This window comes from Siniperca chuatsi, linkage group LG16 (assembly GCF_020085105.1).
Source record: "Siniperca chuatsi isolate FFG_IHB_CAS linkage group LG16, ASM2008510v1, whole genome shotgun sequence".
NCBI classification, from domain to species: Eukaryota; Metazoa; Chordata; class Actinopteri; order Centrarchiformes; family Sinipercidae; genus Siniperca; species Siniperca chuatsi.
This window is the reverse complement of record NC_058057.1, coordinates 24,211,113-24,232,369: the sequence shown is the minus strand read 5'-3', so window position 1 is coordinate 24,232,369 and position 21,257 is coordinate 24,211,113. Positions and strand designations below refer to the sequence as shown.

Sequence of the window (21,257 nt, the reverse complement as noted above, 5' to 3'; positions counted from 1 at the left end):
TCGGCATTTAAGAGATTTTACTGATACATGTTTAATTGGCGTTAAACACAGGTATTTTAAGTTACCTTACTTTTCTCGCTAGCAACTGCGGTGCGTTATTTGGTTGAAGAAAAGTACTGCTAATTAGCTAAAGACTGCGTCTTAATGGTTCGGGCATAGTCAAAAGCTATGTTCTACGTTAGCAGTTGTTGTCACCGGACAAATTACACCAGTTTAAACTGTTAAAACTGTTAAATCTTCCATGGAGGTTGGCGCGGGACCCTGTCCTTACAGAACATAACGGAATGTATCGGGGTAAGGTTAGCTAGCCAAGCTATTTATCACTGCTGTTTGTTTTCTCTGCCTTTTATAGGAGGGTGCTGCCAAAGTGACATGCATGACTTGGGCACCGAATAACACCAAGTTCGCTGTTTGCACTGTTGACAGAGTGGTGCTACTCTATGATGAGCAGGGAGAGAGGAGAGACAAATTCTCCACCAAACCCCTAGACTCCAAGGTGAGACAGGAGGGCAGTTAGCCTAATGTTGTCGAATACATAAAGTCAAATTTATTAAATCAGTATAAACCCCTTGAGATGCATCATCTCGTTTTCAAGAGCAAACAGAAAACCAAACTATACATGCAAGAAAGAAAAGAGAAGACAAGCTACTCAATAACAAAAGGAGTTACAACCTTAGGATACACACTATTATAAAAATGATCAAAACTATAGAGTAACAGTCAGTGATAGCATTACTGAAAACACATGCTATTTGTTTTAAGATGAGAGAATAAAAAAATTGAATTAAGCCAAGAAAAGACAGAGATCAATTATATACAGGTAAATTATTCCAAACATAAACTACTGACAGTCTGCAGGACCTTATTATGAGGAATACTGAAGTGGTACAGTGTATTAGAATGATACATGGTGTTTAAATTGAGATCTGCTGCAGACATTGCTGTCGTCTCTAATATGATGGACAGGATTTACTGTAAAATGTATCAATTCTCCTCTGATTTGTTTATGGGTAGATCTTAACCTGAACTGATTATTTCAACATCAGTTTTTATTCCACATAAGTAGGTTTGAATAATCATAGTATAGAACTGATCAATACGGCACTAGTTTTCTATAGGAAGTGTTTCATCTGAACTGATCTGAGTTTCCTGCAGTGTTTTATAGCAGAGACAGGCAACATCGGCTGAAATAAAGACTATGTCCACTAACATCCTAAAACATAATTTTACAAGTATTGCTGTTGGAAACATGTATATTTAATGATACATCAACAACACATATAGTACAAAAACATGTTTTCCTTCTTTCTTTCAGTCATCCACTCGAAACAACAGAACCATATCATAAAACATCATAAAAAAGTATACACTTTTATGAATTAAAGCATTAACCTATAAGTTTCACGAGCGTGGCTATTGATTAGGAGTTTTCTGCTAACTAAATTGATCAACACAAGACGCGTCAGGAAAGGTTGGCTTACCATGTCTACTTAACAATTTTTGTGGAGGAAACCCTACATTTAATTGGATTCCTCACGAGCATGCAGGGTTTGTCTTAACATGCTGGCTGTCAGGGATGAACTGTAGTGTCCCGGGATGTGGTGTAAAGTTTGAAACAACTTTTATTTTGCAATGTTGTGTTTTGGAAGTGCTTTTTTTTTTTTTTTTTTTTTTTTTTTTTTTTTTTTTAGCAGATAATATCTGTAATGGAGAATTAAAAGGTGTGGCTACTGGAGTGTCAGGTTTGATATTCCTGTCCTGAGAGTGTCCTTTTAGCGAGACACTTAATTTACTTCTTACTTGGATTTACTTTTGTGTCAGAGGAATACTGTTTGTGCTCAACCAAGCTGTCAGTCCTAATATATTACACAGGAAGGTGATTACAAAATATCAGAATCAGAATCAGAAATACTTTATTGATCCCCGAGGGGAAACTCTTTTAAATATATTGTCTTTACTCAGCAATGCGACTCTTTTCTGTATTATATTAATTTGTAAGCTTAGTGTATCGAATGAATACACAGGTTGTGTGTTAATAATAATTCATTGAATCCTTTGTCAGTATGGAAAACAAAGCTATGTTGTCAATGACATGGCGTTCTCACCGGACTCCACCAAAATCGCCATCGGGCAGTCCGACAACATCATCTTTGTCTACAGAATTGGAGAGGATTGGTAATGTCATTTGTCTGATTTCATGTCCCATATTAATATTGATTTTGTTTTCTACATCGATGCATGCAAACAGATTTTTATTAGTGTTATCTTCTCTCCTAGGGGGGACAAGAAAGCCATTTGCAACAAATTTGTTCAGACGGTAAGTAAACACGAGTAGACACTTTGTTTTGGCAGCAAGCTTAAAGTGGTAGTAACTGTGTTGTAAAAAGAAACTCCCAACTGACTTTGTTGTCACTGTAATAATTCTTTTTTATTAATAGACAATAATGCTACTAATGCAACAGTTAATGTTATTTAAAAGGTATTTGTCAATTTAAGTTAGCATGTTCCGCAGATGTTTTAGTAGATTTGAGGCCACGTAAGGCTGAAAGGGATCGCAGATGTTTAATGAAGAATATAATCATGTTAGGAATAGTGCTGCATAGGTTGTATAGTTCTAGCTGCTGTTTTAGTGTTAATTTTATGTAATGTAATTTCTGTGCTTTGGAAGTCACGGGTCGGGACATCTTACCCGTTGGGTTTCCTACTTTAATGGCTTTTGCTTGTCAGAAAAGGTATTTTTCCCAGTAGGAAGTTTGAATTTCCAATTTTCTGACATCTTTGTAATGCAAAATTTTATTCACTGTATTGCAGAGTGCTGTGACTTGCTTGCTTTGGCCTGCAGAGCATGCAATTGTTTTTGGATTAGTGGATGGCAAGGTACGTCAGCAACATGTTCCCATCTCTCATGAGTATTACAGAAGTATCAGCAGACACAGCAGGAGTGCTTGTAGTAGTGGTAGTAATGGTGTCCGAACTTTTAATGGATATATTCGTTCTCTCTTGTCTAATTGCTGCTTCAGAAGTGTTTTCACTTTGTCAAGACTTAAATTTTTTGGCATATTGACAGATTTAACATTTTACTTAACAGTTGCAATAACTGCTTTCTGCCTTGGTGCAAAAATATCAGCATTTAAAAGCTGTTAGGTCAACTGATAAATTAAATTTTGTATGTTTTAAATAAAAAATATTTAAAATAATTTTTGTTTTTCATAGGTTCGCCTAGCCAACACTCAGACAAACAAGTCATCAACGATCTACGGCACAGAGTCCTGTGTTGTCTCACTGGCATCCAAGTAAATGCATAATACATATTCATATGGAATTGTGATCAACAGTTAGTATAAGCTGCACTGTTGGTTTGTTATTCCCAAAATATTTGGGGGGGAAAAAGAAGAAAAGTTGCATCCTGACCTGCTTGGTCCTTCCCAAAATGCCAAGCCAGTTGCCAATTTCACAAATTACATACTTGTTTGTTTTCTTGTTTTGTGGTACACTCAGTCAGTGTTATTTGTGTGTTCTGTGTCAGTGTTTCTGGTAAAGGCATCCTGTCCGGCCACGCTGATGGAACAGTCGTGCGTTACTTCTTTGATGACGAAGGCTCAGGGGAGTCTCAGGTACCCAGAGCCTCACAGATCATTCATCCTTATCTGTCCTCTCTTGTACATTGGTTTATTTTCCTATCTTATCCTATAGATTGTCCACATGCTGCAGGAACATTTGTGGTATACAGTTGTTTTTAATGCGTCTACCAGACTAACAAAACACACACTCTGACACAGGGTAAGCTGTTCATGCACCCGTGCCCACCCTACGCTCTGGGCTGGGGTGCAAACAGCATCATGGTGGGTGGCTGTGACAAGAAGGTGGTGGCTTACGGCAGAGAGGGTCACATTCTGCAAACCTTCGACTACACCCGCGACCGGACAGAGAGGGAGTTCACCGTGGCCGCCACCAGCCCCAGCGGGCAGTCTGTTGTGTTTGGCAGTTATGACCGGTCAGTATATGTTCTCTCAGTTGATATACAGAAAGTACTGTGATCAGCTCGAAAGGACACCTCAGGTACCATTTATAATAGTGATGTGAGTGATGCTATCTTAATGTGAGTAAATCCAATGTAAACAAGTGGTTTTTAGTATCTCAGATAATTTGAATAGTGTTCAGCAAGTTGTTTCTCTTCCTGATGGTTCACCTAGGCTGCGGGTGTTTACCTGGGCTCCCAGGAGAGGTGTGTGGGATGAAGCCAAGCCTAAAGAGATTCTCAACCTCTACACCATCACCAGGTTGGCCTGGAAGAAAGACGGATCACGCCTCTGTGCTGTAAATACTTTATCTATGACATTATTTGAATCCAGAGTGTGGCTTTAACGCCAACCTACTGTAAATATAGATTTGCAGCAGTGGTTACATGTGCATTCTCTCTCTGGTCCCTTACGTAACCTGGTTTTAGACTGATATTACTCTCATATTAAACAGCTTACTGTTGCATTGAAATCCTATATCTTTACGATGCCATTTAATTCCTCTGCTGTTACGATCAAACAATTGAAAACCTAAAACGCAAATCTGTAAAAAAGTAAACTGTGTTTTAGGTATTTATTTATTGTGTGTGTGTGTCTCTTGACAGGGAACACTGTGTGGGGGAGTGGAGCTGTTTGATTGCTGCTTGCGGAGAACCATCTATAAGAACAAGTTTGAGATGACCTATGTCGGCCTGAGCCAGGTACAGACAGAGATAACCAGAAAAAAAATGAAAATTGATTCATTTGTCTTAAACACAAAGAGACAACAGAAATTGAGGTTTTGGAAACAATCATCCAGCTTTTTGTTTAGCTACAGTATCTTCTGATTTTCTAATGCATTACATGGAATGAAAATGAGCTATACATCTTACATACATATTAATTAAGGGGGTTTCCAACAACATTTTGTGTGATGGTCATCTGATTACTGCAACAGACAAGTACCTTATCTGATGGAAATGCATAGATTTTCTATTTTGCATTTATTGTAAGGTAGTTCTTTGAACAGAATATAAATATAGGCCTTCTGTAATTCCTGAGAACAAATACTATATTTGTTACGATTCACAAAGGCAGACTCAAACTCAGACACAGAGAGGTGAGTTAGAGATAAGAGGGATTTATTGTACAGTTCACCAGAGTTTTGATGGGATTGAGGGAAGGGAGCCAGAGGATGGAGACCGAGGGCTGAGATGGGAACCGTGGGTGGATGAGGTATGGTTGGGGTCCAAGTCCGGTGGTACGTGTGGCTGTGTAGCTGAGACCAAGCGAGGCTGGCAGACAGACAGGCAGTGATCCTGAGCACAGGGAGAGAGCAAGGTTAGCACAATTCAAAACACAAGCGAGCAAAGTAACTAGAATGATATTCTAGGGGCCGAGGACATGGGTTGAAAACAATGATCTGGCGATGAGTGATTAGTGGATGAGTTGCAGGTGTGTGGCTTGGAGCAGGTGTGTTGGGCTGATGCATAAACTCGTTGAATTTCACCCCTATTATTCATAAAATACAAATGAAAATGATGGAGAAATGAATTTCATCCGTCTTATTTTTGTCCTTTTTCTGCATTTTTGCCTCCTTCTCCTCTTGGCTTAACCTTCTCTTCCTTCTCTTCTAGGTGATAGTGAGGAACCTCTCTACAGGAACGCGAGTGGTCCTGAAGTCCTATTATGGTTATGAGATAGAAGAAGTCAAAATCATGGGCAAAGATCGCTACCTGGTGGCTCACACCTCTGACACTCTTCTGCTGGGTGACCTGCTGACAAATAAACTGAGCGAGGTAGGACATAAAGGGTCCCTTCACCTAAATGACAAAAAAAAATCATACTTTCTCACTTATTTTTAGTGATAACTAGCCAAATATTATGTTTGAGTTTATCTGCTAAGGTTTTGAAATATCCGAGACTTCTGCCTCCATCCCAGTACAAGAGAGAAAATGTAAAAAGAGATGAATGTAATTTTGTAAAATTACACTTGGAAAAACACGTCCCTTTGAAGAAACCATGTCCCGTTTCCTCAGAATAATCCACAGACCTCACTGTGAACAAGTTTTTAAGTTTTGTTGGGACTTTTCCTTCAGTAGTAGTTCCATTGCAAACTGTCATTCTTCACTGCTTTTAACAGCTTGAATGAAATCCATTCATGTCAAGTTTGCGTCCCCGCCTGTCCTGTCATATCATGCGTACATTTCCTTCTCACAATAAATGGAGGTGGACTGTTCACCTTGTATAATTGCAGAATTTGCAGTGAGTATCTCGCCAACATTTGAATTGAAGCCTTGATTCTGCTGCCTCACTTTCAGGTGCCATGGCCTGGTTCTGGGGGAAACGAAAAGTTCTTCTTTGAAAATGAAACTGTGAGTACACACTGTGTTTCTGGCAACGTGAAGATTTTAATTAAGAAGGCTGTTGTGTTTCCATGAAAATTAAAGACACCTCTACCTGTTTTCCAATAAAGTTTACAGCAGTGCCAAAACAGTACTTTCTAAGAAGCAATTAATTGCAGAACATAATTACAGTACCGTCACAATAGGAGGTTATGTTTCAGGTCCTGTCATGTCTTGGGGCTGAGACTGTGTGGCTGCCAGGTCCCTTTCCACTGCTCCCATTAAATAGCATGCTACTGGGTTTTATTTTACTGTATTTTATGTTTCAGGTGTGTATGATTTTTAACGCCGGGGAGCTGAGCCTGGTGGAATACAGTAACAATGAGATCCTGGGATCGGTCAGAACAGAATTTATGAACCCTCACCTCATCAGGTAAAACAAACACACCAAATCAGGTTGGTTTAGTAACACTCAAGAAACAACAGGTTTGTTTGGTTCCAAAGAACAGACTTACTTACTTAGTTTTCTGGCCCAAATTCAAATCAATGTCTTGTGACATTTGTGAATGTTGTGGGACAAAATTGCCTAACACAGCTTTACAGGAATAGTAAACCCCAAAAAATTAATTTTGGCATGGTAAAAATAGCCCTTTCTATATATGTATTTACCAATTTTGGGTTGTTCAGACATACTTTACCTATTATTTCTATCTTTCTTTCTGACAGCAGTTCAAGACAGTATCTGTTTGCAGCTCTAGAATGATTGGAAGGAAATTGTGTTAGTAGGAAAATGTTTAATAAATTAACAAAAGTCCCTTTTACTCTCCTCTGTAAGGTAAATCTTTTTTTAATCCAAGTATACACACATAAAAATGGCAATTTAATATACATGGGGTTCAAACACAGTCTCTGCTAACACTAATGTCTTTGAATAAGTTTGACCACAGTCCCTGATCTTTCTCAATAAACTATGTATTTCCAGCTCTGTCCATTAGATGGGTGTATTGAGCTGTGCAGAAATCCCAGGTATCAATACAATATGGCTTCAGGAGAGTCAGTGAGACTCAGCCTGCTAGTCAGCGCACATCCATGTTATAATATTCAGCCCTGTCAAAAGTGTCAGGACTGACAGTCCCCAGGTGACTGACTAATGGCCGACTGCTGTTGAGGTGAGCAGGTTTCGGGATACTCTGACTGCTACTCGCCTCTGGGTGGACACTGTAGCATGACAACATCATGATCATGGGTATCTTGGGATTTAACAGCAGCCAAAGCCAATTATCCTGAGCTGATGCTGGATTTAATACCTACATGATAAATCAGTGTAAATTCAGTTATGTCACATTGACCAATGTTTTTTTATTTATTTATTTTTTCTAAAGGTGTGTTTGTATGTGTTTATACGTGTAGTGTCCGGCTAAATGAGAGGAAGCAAAGAGGAGTTGAAGACAACAAGAAGCTTGCATATTTGATTGATATAAAGACCATTGCTGTTGGTAAGAATGTGTGTTTGTGAATGAGGTGTGGGGTCACTGTGGTGTTGGTATGGCCATTCATGTTATTTACATTTGAATGCAATATGAAAATAACCACACACTGGAATGAGAGCTCCCTTAAGCTTTTATTGGCAATGTTTCGACGCAGAACAGCACTTTCTCAGGCAGGAAAAGAAAACAAACAACAAGATGTTTTTTGGTATCCAGCACGTAGTTTTTCCACTGACGTTTTGTGGATGTGCTGACTGTTGTAGCCATTTATGTAATTAGAATTCTGATATAAACATCTATAATAAAGGTTTAACAGCCTGCACTTTGTACTTGTACTTTGCACTAATATTTAATATATTATAGCCCACTATTCTCTAGAAAAACATACTTAAAAACAAAGATTCTTTAGTCTTTGTAGCAGACATTTGCTGTGATCCCACTGTCTTGCGAGTAGTGCTGTTGTTCACTATTAAAGGCCAATACTGGTGGTTTTACTGCTTTCAATTACATATGATTAACATTAAAGGATAATGATGTTCTATATCTTTCTTAGTGTCAACAAATCCTATGAAAAAACCAAAACCAGCAATGTGTTTGTTCGTCTCTCAATACTTTCTGACTTCCTTACCTTCTCTGTGACTCTTAGCCCCAAGCCCATTGGTTCAAACTGAAGACATAATCTTTTAAAAGTGATCACAAATATACAGTTTAATTTTTTTTTAAAGGCTTAGTAATTTCCTAAAACAGCTGGCCAGTGTATTTTTTAGCAAAAGTTACTCAAACAGGAGTCCATAGTGCATTTTCTGGGGACTATTTTCAGCTGCGTTTAATGCACATTTAATGAGCTATTGAGCATTTACAGCAGCAGGACGGTGTATGTGGGATTGAGTCAAAATAAACTGCAGTGTGTGTGTGTTCCTGGTAATAATGGCACATGTCACCCACTGCAATAGTGACTCACTGATGTGTTTTTAGTAGTTTTTGGACGACAGTGGAGCTCTGTGGCACAGAGGAATATCAGGCTTTAGATACACAGACAATACTTGTTAGTAGGATCATTCGATTGTTGGTTTTGGTATTTCCATGGGATTTGTAAACAATAAGAAAAGTGCAGAATATTGCCAGCCTTATCCTTAAATGCCAACTGTGGTTTTGAATCTGCAGTGAGTGATGTTTTTGTTCCAAGTTAAGAACAGCTTGGTGAGTGAATTTTTAGAACAAGAAGTACCTGACCAAGTAATAGTGACTCATTAGATTTGAACAACAACCCTGTCAACACTTGCAAGTTAAAATGTTCATTCTGCGCTGTGGGGTCATGAAATGCGTTTGATTGGAGAAAAGCTCCAGTCTGCAGCTTTTGAACACTGTAGGATGCTGATGATGCTGCCATCATTTTGTATATGTTGTTTTACACACAGTTTTCACACATGATTACTCACCATAATATTAAACTTCTACAACTACAATAATTGAACTGTATAATTTCCATTGAGTGGACCACACTGACTGGACTGTTTTCCATTTTAATTAAAAAACTGATGTAGGCCCGATATATCTGCAGACTAATAATATCAACTTGATCTCAGAGCAGGTAAGTTTTTTTAGAGTAGAGAAACTGCTCACTCTGCCTGGTAGAATCATTAATAATTATAAAATGACTGGCTGATTTCTAATCTCAAATAAAAGGCCAATTTTAGACAGATGCATTGTCACACTGGCAGTCTGACTGCTGCTCAGTTAAGCTGCCATTTTTTTCTCCCCTCAGTGGATTTGGCCGGGGGCTACAATCTGGGAACCATCAGCCATGACTCCAAGATTGACTGGCTGGAGCTCAATGAAACCGGACGCAAACTGCTCTTCAGGGACAAGAAGCTGCGGGTGAGAATGAAACCTCAGCACCCCGAGGGATTGTAAGAGTGGAAACAAGGGGAGAGAGAGGCCTAAAGGCAGAGTGGGCAAATGATAGACAAGATGTTGATGAGCAAAGTATTAAATGAAGTAGAAAAGGGTGCACCTTGTTTGGGGCATGTCTAAAGTTATAGTCCAAAACCCAAAGCATGTCTTGTGGCTTTTTGTAGAGCCATTTTGGTCATCCAGGTGATATGATAGTAATTCAGAATAAATGTGGATGCACTTAGCCGCAGGGGGCACCATAAAGCTCAACAGAACTTTGCTGTCAACCCATCCAAATCCAAGTACACAGTAGGGATGAAATTTCAGTTCTGTGAGGCCATTGGTGCTATATTTAACATTTAAGCAGTGCAAACCAGGAAGACAACATAAGGTGCAAAAAGACAACATAAGGCAAAACAAAATAATTTATTTATGAAACTTTGTTTATGTCCTATAGTGCAGGGATTCCCAAACTTTTTGGCTTGTGAACCCTTTAAACAAAGAAAAGTCTACTTTCCTTGTTTTATTCGAATAATTGTAAGAAGCCTGAAGAGGTAACATTATCCAAACATTACCGATCATCCAAAAATAAATATAATTTTGTCTAGCATAAATGTTTTTTTTCCTGCTTTCTTACATGTTGGGACATGTTCAAATGGACCTAACAACATTTTTCATACAGCACATTGTTTTCAGTGAAATAACTACATTTGTATTGCATTAAAAAAATCTAACATTTGCAAAAAAAGAGAGCTAAATTTATTTTGTTATCTTGTTTTTTCTTATTTCTAAAAGTATTCTTCATTTATAACTAATACATAAGACTCTCATTTGTTACTTACCCTGCTATGTTTGGCATATAGTTTTTTTATACCTAACTATATAGTTATACCTAACTATACCCAAAATCATAAAATGACCAAATACAGAGATGGAAATAGAAATAAAACATTTCTAATAATGAAGAAATTTCAAGCAGCTTTGGCCTTTTTTACCCATTGTTGTGTTGTAGTTGAAAATTCTGCAACTTTGTACAGAGTCGTACAAAGTAAAGGTCCTCCTTCTGGAAACGGAAACTTGTTTAACCCAATATAAAATCTTTCAGGTATTTTATTGAAAATGTTTGATTACGCAGCACACAGTAATAACTGAAAACATTGTGAATTTGTCATTTTGGTAATGCTTGTCCTTGCCTTTACCTTGTGTTAATTTGTTTTTATTCAGTTCCTTGTGTCCGATTCCATTGATTTTAAATGGAGAAACATACATTTCACTTTTTCCACCTCAATACCAAAAACAAACAACATTTATAAAACGTCTCAATTTTGTTCTGTTCTTCGCTTGGCAGTGCTGAGATTCACGGCTTTTTGAGAAGCTGTGTGCAGGATGAGAGTGGCAGGGAGCTGTTGTCAGTTGTTGCCCCGGGGTAATGACACAGTTTGATGCTGAAGCCCTGGGGCAAAGACATGGAGAACTCTGGTAATTGGGAATGAATCCCTCCCTCAGTGGCTTCAAACTTTTTGCTACACATAATGGCGTTTAAAGATTTTTCGTTTTCCAACTTAGATTTTTTTTTTTTTCGGGTACAAATGTATAATTTCTTTAGTAGGAACCAAATGAACTTCAGTCGGACGAACTGTGAAATATTTATGTATGTACACAAGTGGCTTAGGAAAGAACTCCAATATGCAAAGGATGGGAAGTTTTAGGGTAATTAGAAGAAAAATCTCTTTAATCACTCTCTCTGCTTTAGATGCTGTAAAGTTTTCTAATTTCAAGTCAGAATATTGTAACAGAGTATAGTAAAAAGCCATAACTATGTTTTGATCCATATAGTGGTATATGATTTTTTTCTGCTAAGGAATTGTCTTTAAGTGTACTGACGGTGCATAAAGAATAGATGTACAGTATGCCATTGGTCTATTCAGTGGATAAAAATGCAACTGAATATACTTAACAGACTGGATTCATACTGTTTCACATTTTTGGATATTTTCACATTCATAGCATGTATTCATTGCACTTCCCACCAGTAAGAAATCATAAAAAGTCAAGCTGTATAACAAATGTTTCTTTAATTGAAACTTGCTTTCAAGTGAACTTATCATCAGGCTGCTCTTCCTCATTGCAGTTAAACTTGGCCAGCTGAGCTCCAGGGTGAAACTATAGACGGCGCCTTATTAAAAATGGTGGGGGGGGGAAGATATTAAGGTAGCTGATTACAACAACGGGCGGTCTGTCATGCACACACATACATAGTAAGTGCTTGGGGAGCCACTGTATCTTATAGAATATACATAATCTCAACTCATCAAGAGCAGAGCAGAATAGATTGCAGTGTGAGTATTCATCTGGAGCTGGTAGAAGTTAATCAACTTTATTCAAGCCAAATGTGTTAAACAATGCTATGTAAACTTTGCCTTTCCAAGGCAGGGAATTGGAAAATAAGGACAATCACTGTGTTTACTATTAAAATATGTCTTGCTTATAATCCAAAAGCACAAACAAAAACTGCCTTCTTTTTTTACATTTCTCTTTAATTATGCTAAAAGTGGTTCTGTCCCGGCATATCAAACATCCTTGTGATGCTTCAGATTGAATGGATAGATACAGTATGGGAGTGGTGTTGATCTTCTCATCTAACTCTCTGCAAGAAAATGAATTCCTCTGGTAAGGTCAGACCATCGCTGATGATGAAATGAACACTTATTAAAATAAGAATTTCTATATCTCCCTCCCTCTCCTTCCTCCTCAGCTCCATCTGTATGACATAGAGACCGGCGTAAAGGCCACGGTGCTGAGTTTCTGCTCCTATGTCCAGTGGGTGCCTGGCAGTGATGTGGTGGTCGCCCAAAACAGGGGAAACCTCTGCATCTGGTACAGCATCGACAGCCCAGAGAGCATCACCATGTTCCCAATCAAAGTGAGACTTTGTTCTCTTTGTATGTGTGAGTGTGTATTTGTTTAGAGCAAAACAATAAGACATCTTCATCAGGTTATATATTCACCTGAAAGAGTTATTAAGCATATGATTTCATAATTTTCATCCTTTTCATCTTTTCATTTGACCCTCTCTGCCTAGTAACTTCCCATGTCTTTCAAACGCCACACCAGTTTGTAAAGCACAAGCCCAAGTTGAAATAACCCCAATGACATCACTATGACATCACCAGGGTTATTTTGTCAAACATGATAAAGCACCTCCAGAACCACAGAAGAAGATTATATATTTGTTTTTCACAGGCTGGGTAGTTCTTCCTATGATGAGTAAATTGACCTGTGCTGTATGTGCAAAATCGGTTCGAGTTCCCCTTTAAATATAGGCAGAATTCCATTAAAATTATTATTATCATTTAAAAAATAAGTTTCCACCTCTGACCCATTCATGGTGGCTGTGCTACTAAGTTTGCAGTTGATAGTTTTTTTTATAGTTTCCTGTTTTTATACCCAAACCCCTTGTTTTTACTTTTTTACTTTCCTCAAGCTTTGTGTCTCTGTGCTCCTTGTGAAGCCGGCTGAGCAAGTGTTTTTAATGCTGCTGTCCTGGAGCAGTTACTTGCCCTGAGCAAGTTTTTAAAACTTGCTTGTGGAACACTCACTGATGTTCTCATTAATAATAAAAACCAGACAGAGCAAGCTCTTGCATTTGTGCAGTTGGACAAATTTTTCTTTTTGCAAAGTGCATCAACTGTTGTTGTGCAGACAAATAACAGGTGGCTAATGGACAAATTATTGCTGTTGTACAGTACATGTCCGCGTTATGTTTGGCCCTTCATCTTTTTTTAAATGTTTACATTTTTGGAGTGATTTCTTTGGTGGGAGATTATTCATTAGAGCTAGTAGCTAACTAATAATTACAACATCCCAGTGGTGGAAGAAGTATTCAGATCCTTTACTTAAGTAAAAGTAGCAATACCACGCTGTAAAAAAAGTATAAAGTAACATGAAATGGAAATCATACCTCAAATTTGTACTTAAGTGCACTACTTGAGTAAATGTACTTAGTCACATTCCACCACTGCTACATCCCTCTCTCTAATTCAGGTTTAAACTGGTTTCACCTCTCTTTGTTAGGGAGACATTGTGGATCTGGAAAGAGCCGATGGGAAGACAGATGTGATCGTGACGGAGGGTGTCAACACTGTGACGTACACGCTGGACGAGGGCCTCATTGAGTTTGGTACTGCTGTTGATGATGGGGATTATGACAGGTAAATTTAGACTCATATACTCTGATAGAAGATCAGCCCATCACTGTTGATATTGTCAAGTTGAACTGCTTGCTGCTTTTCTGGGTCAGAGTCACAGTGACAGCAGGGCGAGCAGAACAGGCCAGATGTCCTTTTATCCAGCAGCTTCCTCAAGCTCTTCTTGAGGGTTTCCTCAGAGCTCCAAGGCCAGCTGGGAGATATAATCTCTTCAGTGTGTCGTGATTTGAACACCTCCAAAATGATGCCTCCTCATCAGCTGTCTAAATTGTTGAAACTGACCTCTCTCAGTTTGGAGGAGCAGCAGCTGAACTCTTCACTATAGCTCTGAACTCTGTCACACAAAGTGAGGCCAGCCGCCTTTCAGAGGATTTTGGTGACTTGTACTTGTATTTCTGATAAGAGATTGACTATGTTTAAAACAGGGTATCTGCAGGTCTTGAAAAGTGTTAAAAAGCATTGAATTCAGTTTCCTAAAAAGGGCCTTAGAAGATATTATGAAGTCAAAAGTCTTATATTTTCTCTTGCCTGCTGTAGGCAGTAATGTTAGTTATGAAATGTTTTTGTATCCGATTGCAGGCTGTTGGGAGACACATATAAACTAAAAGTGGGATTGTTTCGACAGTGGATTTTGCTGCAGGAGGCTGTTCAATCCTTTTTTGTGGAGTTTCAGTCAGCACCATCAGACCTGTAGCAAACACTGTCACTACTGCTAGCTACAGCAGCTAGGAAGCTCATCAGCTCAGGAAGCACAAGTGTCAATTTTAGTAAAAACTTAAACTTTTTCAGTTGGTTAATCTGTCCATCCATTTCCTGCTGCTTATCCAGGTCCAGGTTACATTAATTTAATTAATTATATCATTAGGAATTATTATTATTATATACTGCTGGGAAATAATGAAAAGAATATAATAATTCTAGGCTGTAAACTCTATGGCCTCTACTGATTTCCATAATACATTGGCTGGTATGATTGTGAAACCAGTATTAAATTGCACTATTAAATTGGTATTAAAAAAAGGTATTAAAAAGTCTTAAATTTAACTCCATGAACCCTGCAGAAACCCTGTAAGAGAACGAACACTGACTGACAAGAGCTTTGTCTGTGACTCATCTGGCTCTTCACCACCATTGTAATATGATAGATAATCTCCAATTGGCTCTATTTTTAAAAATTCTTAAAAGAGGATGTCGATGCCGCAAAAACACTTCACTATGACCTCCAGGACACCGTGCCAACCCTGCCACTTTTGAATAACCCAAGTCTCTCCAATATTTCCACAACTCTGCTGCTGCTCTGTATCTTTATATGTGTGGTTGGTGTACAACTGTTGTCACACTGCTTCTGCAATACAAACTACTGGTGAAACTGTCGTATCTTGCTTTATGGCCTTGCTGCCAGACTCTGCTTTACTTCTGTGTGTGTGTGTGTGTGTGTGTGTGTGTGTGTGTGTGTGTGTGTGTGTGTGTGTGTGTGTGTGTGTGTGTGTGACAGAGCCACAGCATTCCTTGAGACTCTGGAGATGTCACCAGAGACTGAAGCCATGTGGAAGACGCTCAGCAAGCTGGCTCTAGAGGCTCACCAGCTGCACATCGCAGAAAGGTCAGCAAGACACACGCACGCACACACGCACGCACACACAACCTTGCAAGCTAATGTCCGTGTCTCTCTGAACTAATTAGATTCTGTATCAGTCTTCGTCGTAACTGAGGCTTATCTTCGGGACTGAAGAGAAAGGAGACAACAAGGGCAACTTGGAATGAAAAAGCACACTTTTGGACACATATAAGTGTACACACACACACACACACGCACTTACACACACACACACACACACACGCACACACACAGCAGATGACTGTGTCCCTGCCTGACCTCCCTCTCAAACTTCATTAATCATCAAAGACAGTTTTTTTCTGACATAAGCATTTTCTCTCTCTCTCTCTCACCATCTTCATTTCTCTCTGTTTTGAGAAACTTTTCAAATTTGAATTCTCTGTCATTAATAATGCATATGCTGTTCGTTAGGCATCGGCTTGATTTGCATAAATCATGAAATCGGGGAAAGAAACGGTTTTGTCTGGAGTGGGTAATGTTAATGAGAGAAGGAAGCGAGAAAGTGTCTTTTTTTTTTTTTTTTTTTTACTTTTTTTCTTTCATGACTTGTTCATTAATCTGATGCAACTGTTCAGAGAGAGTTGGTAATAAAGTGGCCAAATGCTAAGATGTGCCTTTTCATTTCTCAGCCCCTCAGACTGCAGCGTATATAAAGACTAATTAGACAAAAGCTCTAATTTATCTCAGTTCATTAAGTGAACAGAGGGCTTTGACCGGCCAGTATTACCTTCTACCTTCACTCCACTGAATGTTTCTTTCTGCGTTTCTTTTCTCTCTATGTCTCCCTCTGTTGCTTACTTGCTTGCCGTTTTTCTTTCCCTTTTCTTTTCTAGGTGTTTTGCTGCACTGGGAGACGTCTCAACTGTACGTTTCCTCCACCAAACAAACCAGATTGCAGACAAAGTTTCACAGGAAATGGTGTGTTTCATATCAGCACAGATACAAGACACAACAGTACATCTCCACACTGACCATATATACAACAGATAAAGAGTTTTGAGGGTGGTACTAATGTTTTTGGCTCAAATGGCTAATTACCAGTATTCTACGCTGATATTCACTAGCTGTGAATTTGGATATTTTGATGCAGCAAAACCTGAATAATTCAATATTTGCTTTAAAGTTTTATGCTTCTCATGGCAGCATTTAGAACACAGAAGAGCAAAACTCTCTGCTGGAATTGATATTAATTTAATTAATTTTCATTGAATATCAATGATTGCTTTACAATTTACAGAAGGAAATTAGAATGAATACTCTGATCATGAAACACTTTACACAAAATGCCCCATTGCAATTCTTGAAATGTCATAAAACTAATTAAATTTTCTCAACACAGTGCAAACTGAGTGATCACTGGAGTGTGTGTGTGTGTGTGTGTGTGTGTGTGTTTCACCGTGTGTGTCTCTTTTGACCAGGGAGGAGATGGAACAGCGTTTTTCCAAGTCCAAGCCCACGTGGCCATGCTGGATAAGAACTTTAAACTGGCTGAGATGCACTACGTGGAGCAGGTTGGTGACACACCCCGTTTTGCCTCATACAACCAAGCCTTGTGAACATACTGGGAGAAAAAAACTGATTTATTTCACACTTTAAAATGTAGAATTAATTATTGATTCATTTCAGCTCAGATTTCACAACAATCCAAACACACCAAAATTCAGCAAGTTTTAAAAGCAATGAAAATTGCTCTTCAGTTAATTCTAGCATGCTTGCAGCAACCATCCGTGATTGGTCAGATAGTTTACCTATGAACTGGGAGCACACACTTGAATTCACCAGATCAGGAACTCTAAACACAGTGTATCAATATCACACCTGTACAAGCTTTATTACTTACAGAAGCTAAAATTGTAATTGTGATCATTTTTAATTGTTTTCTGTGTTTCTGCAGAATGCCATCGATGAAGCTATAGAGATGTACCAGGAGCTCCACATGTGGGACGACTGCATTGCTGTGGCTGAATCCAAGGTAATAATGAACAGACTAAATTTATACTTAACAACTTTGCATTTTACCTGAGGGAGATTTTGTTCTTGCTGTTGCATACTGTAACCTTTTTTGTGGCGCAGTCCTTTAGCCAGTGTTTTCTGTGTCTTCTCACAGTTAGATGAGTCTTGAATACCTCCACAAGACATTCTCCTCAGTGCAGACTTGATCCCTTTCAAAAACTTGAAATTCAGGTTCACACTTCCACAATTTTGACCCAATAGGTCCCCAACATGATGAAGAACGGGCCTGCTTACACAAAGAACACATGCTGCCTTATTAGTCAGGCAAAGTACTAACTTGAATCTGGGAACTGTAAGGTGCCTTTTTGTAAATCCTCCTTTGGACAGGTGTCTTTCTCAGTTCAAGAGATGAGTATGTGGAACTTCTTAGCCACAGAACTCAAAATGGATCATGAATGGGATTATTTTAAACTCAGCTTTAACCATCTTTTAAATAGGAATCAGTCATGTAGTCATGAATGATCTTGTACTTGTTCTATGTTAATTTTATTGCGGTGTTTGTATTTTGTGCAGCTGTGAATGTATTTTCTTGTTGTGTTTTGTGTACTTTTATAAAGACCCATCTAGGGATGGGCATTGCAAGCTAGCGAAGGCTATAAATGCTGTAATATGTCCCATTGGTCCCATGCTATACTGTATAACTGTCCCTATAAGAATAAACCTTAAATAATTAAATAAACATTTATCAATTTGACAAAAATTTAAGTTGCCCTGTGTAGTTTTACTGTAAACAAACAAAAGTTATGTTTACATTCAATTTTACTCACCAAAACACATTGTGTGTATCCTTAAGGTATAAGAAACAAGTCAAGTGCATTTCCTTTCTCATGAAACATTTGCGAAGAAGATTTAAAAAAAAATATTTTAATATCCAACAATGTTTATGTTCATGTTTACTAGCTTGCAGTCTTCTTCTTGCCTGCCTTTGCTGATGCATTGCAGCATATCTGACCAACACATAGCGCCATAACAGTACTAGAGGTCTGAAAATCTTTCATTGTGACTGATTTTAATATGCCTACCACCAATGATTAATCTGTGGATTATATAAGAAATTAGAAATTATATGTTCTCAGAGCCCAAGCTAACGTCTTCAAATTGCTTATTTCCAATTAACAGTCCAAAATCCAAAAAATATTCAATGTAAAATTATATAAACAACAGTGAAAAGCAGCAAAATCGAAGTGAACATTTTTGCTTGATAAATGGCTTAAAGATTAATAGATTTTTAAAATTATTGGCAGTTAATTTTCTACTAACAGGTTCAAATCTAGTGCTGAAACAATGTCTAACTTCGAAACAACCCCACCCTCAACCCAAAATGACTTTAGGGCCACCCGGAGCTGGACAGCCTGCGGGGGAACTATTACCAGTGGTTAACGGAGACGGGTCAGGACGAGAAGGCCGGTGAGGTGAAGGAGAGCGAGGGAGACTTCCAGGGTGCCATCAACCTCTACCTGAAGGCCGGACTACCGGCTAAAGCTGCCCGACTGGCCATCAGCCAGCCAGAGATCACCAACAACAGTGACACTGTCAGTCGCATCGCCGCCAGTCTCACCAAGGGAGAGTTTTATGAGAGGGTGAGTGGACTATCTATATCTGTCTCTATCTAACTATCTCTGTCTTTATGGAAGATTCTTTGGGTCCTTGTTTATTGTAGAACTGATCACAGCTGTCTATAATGGTAACCTATACTGGTAAATCATATCCTCTCGCCTCCTATGTTCCTCCTTTTCTTTAACTCTTAATTTCAGCCCTTCACTTTTTGCCTCATCTTCCTCTCTTCTCCTAACAGATGCCAGGAGAGAAGAGGTATCAACAGAGGAACAACATTTTTCTTTGTTTATTCATGTTTTACACTCTGTCTCCCTCCATCTGTCTGTTATTTCTCTGTGTCTCTTTCTGTAGCTGTTTCTCTGAGAACTCAATTCTTCTCCTCTAGCCATCTGTGTTTATGTAACAGGTGGGAAAGACATTTGGAAAGAGAAAACAAAACCTCAGAACAAAATTTGTTGCTGTATCCTGATGGTGTAGGGTTTCATCAATTTAGGTGTTTGAAGGTTGATATGGATGGTGGTAATGTGTGATTTTAACTTGTGGTAGCCAATATATCCTGCTGACATTCAGTATATTTTATTATTTTTATATTTTCTTTATCTTGCAAAGATTGTGCATTCTACATTTTGTTGTTGACAGGTTAGAAAAGCCACTGAATTGGCATTTAAACTAAACTTTCCACTGAAACTCATTTTAAAGAAGCTAGAGTTTTTTTGGTCAAGCATCCGGCTAAAAGAAATATGTATGAAGAATGTGGACCCAGTGTCCACATACTTTTGGCCATATAGTTTACATTCCAAACAACCCTGACTCAGCAATATTGGATTTCCTAATTTGTAAATTTGTCTTAGGAAATTCATATTCTCTATGTCCTCTGACCAGGCAGGAGATCTGTATGAGAAGATCAGAAATAACCAGAGAGCTTTGGAGTGCTACTGCAAAGGAGGTGCCTTCAGAAAAGGTATGTAGATGGCATGAATATGCTTAACCTATATTATAAATTACTAAATCACTAAAATGTGTTGTGTATGAATCTATTTTTAATTATGCTAGCGGCATGGCCACCACTTTGGTCCAGACTGAAATATCTCAATAACTATTGGGTGGATTGGCACATAATTTGCTACACACAAGCCCCCCTCAGGGTAAATTGTAATCACTTTAGTGATCCTCTACCTTTTTAATGTAGTGCCACCATTAGGTCAAAATTCAAATTTGTCTAATACTTATTTAGAACCAAATACCTGCAAAACTAATGACATTCCTATCAGCCTCAGCTGTACTTTATGTTATTGCTAATTAACAAATGTCAACACACTAACATGTTAACTAAGATGGTGAGCATGGTAAACATTGTATCTGCTTAACATCATCATATTAGAATAGTCATTGTGAGCATTTTAGCATACTGACGTTAGCATTTAGCTCAAAGCACAGCCTCACAGTGTAGCTAACATAACTCTTGTTGTACATTTGATCACGAGTACAAAAGGTACAAGTAATCTTAGTCATGTGACAAGATGTTGGACAACAGGTGAATGTATGTTGTTGAGTTGAGAGTAGGTATTCAGTAGGTTGTATAAAGTTTCTCCTTCCTGCTTCCTGTAGCGGTGGAGCTGGCTCGCCTTGCCTTCCCTGCCGAGGTGGTGAAACTGGAGGAGGCCTGGGGAGACTACCTCGTCCAGCAGAAACAGATGGACGCTGCCATCAACCACTTCATTGAAGCAGGGTATGTAGTGTAGAGGAGTGAAGAGACAAAGATTTGGGCAGATGGAGAGGAAAGATGACACATAAAAACAATCCAACAGAGACGGCCAATAGTTCTTTAAATCATCACCAGGACCATAATAGAGAGATGAGAAGAGATATCTTTAAACATGATTATATTCATTCCCCAAAAATACCAAATAAAGACAGGTAATCAGCGCCCAGATTTTTATTCATTCCAGGTTGAAAAAGCATCTGAAACTGAATTTTGATTGTGGGAAGCAAAAACTCTTCACAGAAGGTTTTAAAAATACTACTTCTGCTGATAATTTCTTCTGCCAGTAAAGTTTCAATATGTACCTCAGTATTAACTAAATTATTTGGTTGAACTTAAATCCTATCCAAAGTTAATTTACTTTAAATTTGGCTGT

At 38.5% G+C, this 21,257-nt stretch overlaps 1 protein-coding gene across 1 annotated transcript in view; it reads left to right on the top strand.

The window, feature by feature from the left end:
• Window positions 1-21,257, top strand: part of ift172 (intraflagellar transport 172) — a 43,243-nt gene that overhangs the window by 351 nt on the left and 21,635 nt on the right. Inside the window, exons 2-24 of the mRNA XM_044168995.1 lie at window positions 353-496; window positions 2,063-2,175; window positions 2,278-2,317; window positions 2,812-2,877; window positions 3,214-3,293; window positions 3,527-3,614; window positions 3,780-3,994; window positions 4,194-4,317; window positions 4,625-4,720; window positions 5,636-5,797; window positions 6,320-6,373; window positions 6,673-6,776; window positions 7,754-7,839; window positions 9,596-9,708; window positions 12,479-12,646; window positions 13,798-13,934; window positions 15,427-15,534; window positions 16,383-16,467; window positions 16,968-17,060; window positions 17,444-17,521; window positions 18,894-19,142; window positions 20,002-20,080; window positions 20,728-20,848. Coding sequence (XP_044024930.1) covers window positions 353-496; window positions 2,063-2,175; window positions 2,278-2,317; window positions 2,812-2,877; window positions 3,214-3,293; window positions 3,527-3,614; window positions 3,780-3,994; window positions 4,194-4,317; window positions 4,625-4,720; window positions 5,636-5,797; window positions 6,320-6,373; window positions 6,673-6,776; window positions 7,754-7,839; window positions 9,596-9,708; window positions 12,479-12,646; window positions 13,798-13,934; window positions 15,427-15,534; window positions 16,383-16,467; window positions 16,968-17,060; window positions 17,444-17,521; window positions 18,894-19,142; window positions 20,002-20,080; window positions 20,728-20,848 — 2,603 coding nt within the window. The remainder of the gene's footprint in view (window positions 1-352; window positions 497-2,062; window positions 2,176-2,277; window positions 2,318-2,811; window positions 2,878-3,213; window positions 3,294-3,526; window positions 3,615-3,779; window positions 3,995-4,193; window positions 4,318-4,624; window positions 4,721-5,635; window positions 5,798-6,319; window positions 6,374-6,672; window positions 6,777-7,753; window positions 7,840-9,595; window positions 9,709-12,478; window positions 12,647-13,797; window positions 13,935-15,426; window positions 15,535-16,382; window positions 16,468-16,967; window positions 17,061-17,443; window positions 17,522-18,893; window positions 19,143-20,001; window positions 20,081-20,727; window positions 20,849-21,257) is intronic.